A 7766-nucleotide genomic window follows, 5' to 3' on the forward strand; every position below is an offset into this window, starting at 1 on the left:
CCCAACCCAGGGATCGATCCTTGAGTCTCTTATGTCTCCTGCATTGGCAGGAGAGTTCTTTATCACTAGCGCTATCTGGGAAGCCCTAAAATATCAACAACCTCATCTAATAGAGCATTTTTCTAGCACATATGGATTGGGTAGCGATTTAGGTAAGATACCTTGATTCAAGCTACATGCTTTATTCCTATCATGATTGGGAGAATCTGTCCCTCACCTTTTCCTTTTCTGAAATACATATATTCAATCAACCAACATATATAGGGTCCCCTTCTATACAGTAGGCATTACACTATATGCTGTGGGTAAACACTAAGATAAAATTCCTTCCCTCAGTGAGCTTACTGTCTATTGGGTAGGAGGGGCAAAACATATGCAAACACAGAGAAATGTTAGACTGTTAAGTAAATGCTGTGACAGAACTCTATTTGAATATTCTAGGAGCCCCAGAGAGGGTACTTCCTCTGATCATGGGAGCTGTAGGAGGTGGTGACATCAAATTGCAGGAAAGCACTTGACCAGATGGAGGAAGGGAAAGGATGTTTGCTCAGAAGAATATGGAAAGCAGTGGTAACTAATGCACCAAGTTGAAAAGCAGTAGTTCATGCTGTGTTCATGGAGCCGAATTAACCTGGTGCAAGTAGCAAGTCCAGAAGTGGCGAGAGGAGCATTGAAGAGACAGGCAGGGCTTAGATGACCTTGGGAAAGAAGCCTTTTACTAGACTTTGTCCTGTGGGTAATAGGGATGATGGTGGAGATCTTTCCTGCTTAGGGGGAACAGAAGGTGGAGAACGCTGGGCACAGGGAGTGAGAGTCAGATCTGAAAGGCACTCAGGTGGGCCTACACAGAAGGCAGAGAGAAGAGCTGTGTTGGATGGTCTGGAGAGCATGAACCTGAAAGCGAAACCTTGTGAATGAATTTGAACTTGGTCTTTAGGGCAAAGAGATTGAAACGGGAGTAGCATAATCAACTACCTATTTTATGAAGATCCCCACAGCAGCTATTTGGGGAAGTGGTCTAAAGGGGATTGGTTCAGAGAAAGGCAGGAAAACCTGCCGTGAACTTGGTGCTCAGGTTCTGGTGAGCTGTGATGGTGGCCTGGACATAGAGGTGGCAGAATGTGGGGAGTTGAGCCACATTTAGCACATTGAGCCTATTCCCAGTTACTAAACAAACAATGAGAAGCACTTCAAGACACTTAAGGTAGTCATTAAAATGGCTTTCTCTGCCTCTGTGTCCTGTCTACACCCACATTAATTACACTTACCCTTGGTGTAGACATCCTCGTTTGGGGGAAGCCGCCTTCAACCGCTTGACTGCTGCTCCCGCAGCATCGTGCATGTCCTTGACCGTAGCTGTCACCATGCTTTCTCATGCTTGCAGGGTCAGCGGGCTGCTCCTCTACTACGCTGAGCTTCATGTAGTCAGGGGCTCCTCCTGGCTACTGTGCTGTTCCTAGTGCCGGCGTGTAGTGGGTGCTCCATGATTTGTTGGATGGATGAATAAATGAGTTATTAGTTCAGATATAGGTGGGATCTCTGTATTTCACTAGATTAATACTTTTTTTCAATAGGGGAACAATTTTTATTATTTATTTTTAAACATTTTTAAATTTTATTGGCATATAGTTGCTTTACAATGATGTGTTTCTACTGTATAGCAAAGTGAATCACACACACACACACACACACACACACACACACATTCTGCCCCCCCCCCCCCCCAACTTTGGATTTCCTTCAGCATTTTAATCGGATCCAAGTTAATGACTATCTTTCCCTTCCTCAATACTGTATTATATATTTGGGAACACAAAAAAATACTTCCTCAATACTGTATTATATATTTGGGAACACAATTAGTAAGTAAAATATTGACTTTCATGATTTTTGAAATGAGGATAGATATCACTTTGTATTTCTAATGTTGGTTGTTGGTTTCAGTCACTAAGTTGTGTCTGACTCTTCCAACTCCATGGACTGTAGCCTGCCAGGCTCTTCTGTCCATGGGATTCTCGAGGCAAGAGTACTAGAGTGGGTTGCCATTTCCTTCTCCAGGGGATCTTCCTGACCCGGGAATTGAACCCAGGTCTCCTGCATTGCAGGCAGATTCTTTACCAACTGAGCTACGAATAGTTCTTCTTTATATTGAGGTCATTAGCATTGAACATTATATTTGTTTCAGGAGTATGACATCATTATTTAACTCTCTCACTTGTCTTGATGTGGCCCTTTTATGGTTTGTTGTGAAGTGCCATTCAGCTGGTTTTCAACTCTTTTTCAGAGGGAACTGTTCCATTTGTAGCTATAGATATGGTGGCCCTGTGGTAGGAGGAGCATTCAAGATCTTTCTACACTGCCATCTTGGACTGCCCTCAGTATATTCTTTTCAATATTTTTTTTATTGTGGTAAAAGTCACATAATATAAAACATACTCCTTTAACCATACTCACCTGTGCAATTCAGTGGCACTAAGTACATTCACATTGTTGTACAACTCTCACCACCGTTCATCTCCCAAATTTTTCACCTTCCTAAACTGAAATTCTGTCACCATTTAAAACTAACTCCCCATGCCTGCTTCCCACCCACTGATCCCCCATTCCCTGGCATCTACCAATGTACTTTCTAACTATGAATTTGACTATTCTAGGTACCTCATATAAGCAAAATCAGACAGTATTTGTGTGCACTTACTGTATATTGTGGACTTCCCTCAGTATTTCAAATAATTTTTATAAGCTAAAGAGCTTAAAAGCCACATTTTAAACAAACATTTATAAATAGTGAAACCAATTCTCTGACCATTTATTTTGAAACAGAACCAAATTGCCCAGCTGAGAACTGAAGAGCCCAGAAAATCAACCCTTCCTCTCAGCCATCCTTATTTGCAGTGTTATCCACTTAGAAAGCTTTGGACAATCAAGCCTGTCTCCCATCCTCCAGTGTGTGCTGGTATCACCCCACCACTTGTGGCGGTCACTCTCTGGAAGCACAGTCTCATGAGCCTCAGTGCAAGTTTGCCCTTCATAACATTTTTCTTGGCTGGTGTAGACATTCTAGAAGTGTACCTCAGGGGCAGTTCAAACGTCTTCTCTGGGTGAGGAAACTTGCCCCATGGAGTCAGAGCTAGAACCTGGGTCTGCCTATCATGGCCACATGCTTCCTATAGTTTGCAGCGATGTCTTCCTCTGCCTTTATACTCAACACATAGGCCCTCCAACTCAATCCTTGACCTACACTCTTGCTCTTTGGTTGTCTTATATGCTTGGTCTTACCTGTGTGACACGGCAGCCAAGTCTTCAAAAGCAGAGCTTGTTTGACATGTGGTTACTCTCCCACACCAACATCAGGACACTGTGTGTGTGTGTGTGTACATGTGTGTGAGAGAGAGAGTAGGGGCCAGGTGGCAGACACTCCCTAATACAACTGAAATGCAGCCACACCCAAGGTACATTGCCTTCACTTGACAACCAGGCCCTGGAGAGCCACATGGGACTCACACAGTGATTCAAGTCTGGAGAGCTTACAAAATGAAAGATATGGATGTGTTGGGTGTGTGCTCTACCTCATCAACTTTGGACAGCTTTTCTTGTTTGTTTGTTTGTTTTAAATGTTAATTATGTGTTTATTTTTATTATTGTATATTTTTCTGTACATTAATCAAGAGCATGGCTTCATTTTTTTTTAATCTTTTTTCATGGAGCAGTGAGCTTGTGGAATCTTAGCTCCCCTACCAGGGATAAAACTGGCACCCTTGTCAGTGAAAGCATGGGATCCTAACCGCTGGATCGCCAAGGAAGTCTCTGGGCAGCTTTTCTTTTTCAACTAAGGAACTGACTTGACTTGTTGACTGAATTGGTTAAAGGATTTTACCTATGTTTGAGACAGGAATGAAATAACATGTAGGTACACAGTTGGGATGTTTACAGTCATCTGTGGGGATTTTTTGTTGGTTGTTGTTGTTCAGCTGCTCAGTCATGTCCGACTCTGTGAGTCCATGGACTGCAGCACACCAGGCTTCCCTGTCCTTCACTGTCTCCCAGGGAGTGTGCTCAAACTCATGTCTGTTGAGTCAATGATGACATCCAGCCATCTCATCCTCTGTCACCCCTTTCTCCTGCTCTCAATCTTCCCTAACATCAGTTGACGGTGTGTTTTAATTCTCCCAGTTCCATGATTGGCTAAGGATTATACCTATGTTTAGAGACAGGAATAAATTAACATGAGGGTACATTGTTGGGATGTTTACAGATGTTTGGGGGGATTTTTTGTGGTTGGTATGTTTTAATTCTCCTGGTTCTCTCACCATTCAGCTTATCTGTTTTCCCTCCCATCAGGGTCCCCCGCTCAGGGGCTCTTTCTCAGTCATTGTGTGTGTGGCCTGATTGAAGACGGAGGGGATGAAGTCCATCCTCGACGGCCTGGCAGATACCACCTTCCGAACCATCACCACGGACCTCCTGTACGTGGGTGCCAATGACATTCAGTACGAAGATATCAAAAGCGACATGGCATCCAAATTAGGGTACTTCCCACAGAAATTTCCTCTGACTTCCTTCAGGGGAAGTCCCTTCCAAGAAAAGATGACTGCAGGGGACAGCCCTCAGCTGGTCCCAGCAGACCAGGTGAACCTCACCGAATTTTACAACAAGTCCCTGTCCTCCTACAAGGAGAATGATGAGAACATTCAGTGCGGGGAGAACTTTATGGACATGGAGTGCTTCATGATCCTGAACCCCAGCCAGCAGCTGGCCATCGCCGTGCTGTCCCTCACGTTGGGCACCTTCACGGTCCTGGAGAACCTGCTGGTGCTGTGCGTCATCCTCCACTCCCGCAGCCTCCGCTGCCGGCCCTCTTACCACTTCATCGGCAGCCTGGCTGTCGCCGATCTCCTGGGGAGCGTCATCTTCGTCTATAGCTTTGTCGACTTCCATGTGTTCCACCGCAAAGACAGCCCCAACGTGTTTCTGTTCAAACTGGGTGGGGTCACGGCCTCGTTCACGGCCTCGGTGGGCAGCCTGTTCCTCACGGCCATCGACAGGTACATATCGATTCACAGGCCCCTGGCCTATAAGAGGATCGTCACAAGGCCCAAGGCTGTGGTGGCGTTTTGCCTAATGTGGACCATCGCGATTGTGATCGCCGTGCTGCCCCTGCTAGGCTGGAACTGCAAGAAACTGCAATCCGTGTGCTCAGACATTTTCCCTCTCATCGACGAGACCTACCTGATGTTCTGGATCGGGGTCACCAGCGTGCTATTGCTGTTCATCGTGTATGCCTACATGTACATCCTCTGGAAGGCACACAGCCACGCTGTCCGCATGATCCAGCGCGGTACCCAGAAGAGCATCATTATCCACACGTCCGAGGACGGCAAGGTGCAGGTGACACGGCCCGACCAAGCCCGCATGGACATTCGGCTGGCCAAGACCCTGGTCCTGATCCTGGTGGTTTTGATCATCTGCTGGGGCCCTCTGCTCGCGATCATGGTATACGACGTCTTTGGGAAGATGAACAAGCTCATTAAGACGGTGTTTGCATTCTGCAGCATGCTCTGCCTGCTGAATTCCACAGTGAACCCCATCATCTATGCTCTGCGGAGCAAGGACTTGAGACATGCTTTCCGGAGCATGTTCCCCTCCTGCGAAGGCACCGCACAGCCTCTTGATAACAGCATGGGGGACTCGGACTGCCTGCACAAACACGCCAACAATGCAGCCAGCGTCCACAGGGCCGCGGAGAGCTGCATCAAGAGCACGGTCAAGATCGCCAAGGTGACCATGTCTGTGTCCACGGACACGTCTGCCGAGGCTTTGTGAGCCAGACACTTCCCTGGCTGCACAGAAAAAAAAATTCCCTCTCTCTCTTTTTTTTAAAGCTCGAAACCCAGAAGTGTCTGTCCTCTCATCGGTTATATTTTTTTAAGTTGACCACACTCAGTGAAAAGGTGATTTTCACCATGATCAGTTATCAGTTCTGTAACGTTTCTATAGTGTAGGTCCTCAAACTCAGTTCTCTGGAGGTTTACAGGGAAGAGAGCCTGTGGCTTCAGGGACTGGAAGGTCCTTGCAGAGTCTCAATGAAATAAGAGAGACACTTTTGGCTACACAGTTGAAAGCCCAAGTACACATAGAAAAAGGCCATTAAATGAGTAATGCCTTTGTAATCACAACTTTCATTATAATGTGAAATGTACTTGTCCAGAAATATCAGAGATACTTCTGATATCTGAGAGATCTCCATTTTTACAACAGTTTTAGGACTAAAGTAGAGCTATTTTGTGACATGCAGTGTGTCCTGTGAGATGTGTATTAGTGTTTACTATGTGTTATTTGTATTTGTCTAGTTCAGCGAAACTGCAAGGTGGGCTTCTATGAGACCAATGGAACCTAAGCAGTGGATATACGCCAATGAGACCACTTTTTAAAGCATTATTGCCCATTATCTAACTTTAGAAACCTTAATATTTTTTCAAAAATCTCTATTAAAATTTGACATTGAAATAACCATAAAGTTTTATTTTTCTGTTAATCCAACAAGAAGAATTTTAAGACTGTCCAAAGTCTTGAGCAGAACTCATTGACACTTAAAATTTTCTTAGTCCTGCATTTTCATACGAGGACTCATATTATCTTCTGGACTCTAACTGTTCTGCTGGGTGATGGATTACAGGCAGAACAAAAGAGAGATGACGTATTGACTTGGCTGACATCACTGACTTTCTTTAGTCTTTAGCTCTTACTGGACCTCTTAAGACAGCATGTGTCAATCTTAATGTAAGTTGTTAGCACTGTGCAATCGCTGTTTACTTGAAGAGTACTGCATCCTTATATTCCAGGTTTAAGTAGATTTCATGCCTGGGTGGCCAAACAACAGTCTTCATTTTTTCTTAATTGAAAAGAAGTATTGTCTGGATCAGTAAAATTCTACTGTATGTGTGAATATAAATGTGTGTATGTGTGTGATTCTATCCTGTAACTGTTCTAGTAATGTCTTAAAGTGAGAAAACTGTGACCACGTGTACGCTGTTCCCCTTGCTGCACTCTTGCACATGAATTCAGTTTCTAAAATTGAGTTCTTCTGGAAATCTTGTTGATAAAAACACTGACCATAAACCTTCAGAACCCTCCCCCTTTGAAACTGGATCAAGTGTTACTAAACTAACCTTTAGATATTTCATAAGACCAGTGTTTAGCAAGGAATCATTGATCATGGACACTCAAGTCACAGTCTGTATAGTGTTCATGTCAGGAAATGGAAGTGTTTTGGTTTCTGATTGCCTAATGTTGATTAAGTCCATGGAAATGTAAGTCATTATAAGGGAAGTGGTTCTAAAAGAAAGAAGAAAACCCAGTAGTAACACAGTTTAGTTGTATGTGTAGGTAGCGAGATCCCAGTTTAAGTAGCTCTATACCTTGCTCACTGGAGTGAGACTACCAGATCTGGCTCATGTGGTAAGAAGGCCAATCAGACAGCAAGTGAGACAGAAAAGGGCAGTGAGAAGCTGCCTTGGGATGGAGGCCTGGACGTCATGTGGTTGCTTCTGTGCTTCAAGCAGATGCCCTTGGTGACAACCCAGCACCTGGCTTTGCCTGTATAGGTTTGGGCTAAGGAAGAGGCTCTCCTCTGCTCCTGGTTAGCCAGAGGTGCTAAGGCATAAAGATGAACATGGCTTGCTTACTTCTTATGCTCCAGTTTCATCCTCAGTGGTACCATGGGTGCTCCGAATTAGGCCCTTTATCAGTAAGCATTGATAGTGCTT

General features: G+C 44.6%; 1 protein-coding gene across 1 annotated transcript; it reads left to right on the forward strand.

Annotated features, from left to right (window-relative positions):
* Positions 1-4404: 4404 nt before the first annotated feature.
* On the forward strand, positions 4405-5823 carry CNR1 (cannabinoid receptor 1). Its single transcript, XM_052645977.1, has 2 exons — positions 4405-4466; positions 4566-5823. Exons 1-2 carry the CDS (start codon positions 4405-4407, stop codon positions 5821-5823), a joined length of 1320 nt encoding a protein of 439 aa, XP_052501937.1.
* The last annotated feature ends 1943 nt before the right edge of the window (positions 5824-7766 follow it).

The sequence above is a fragment of the Budorcas taxicolor genome, chromosome 9, assembly GCF_023091745.1.
Source record: "Budorcas taxicolor isolate Tak-1 chromosome 9, Takin1.1, whole genome shotgun sequence".
Classification (NCBI taxonomy): domain Eukaryota; kingdom Metazoa; phylum Chordata; class Mammalia; order Artiodactyla; family Bovidae; genus Budorcas; species Budorcas taxicolor.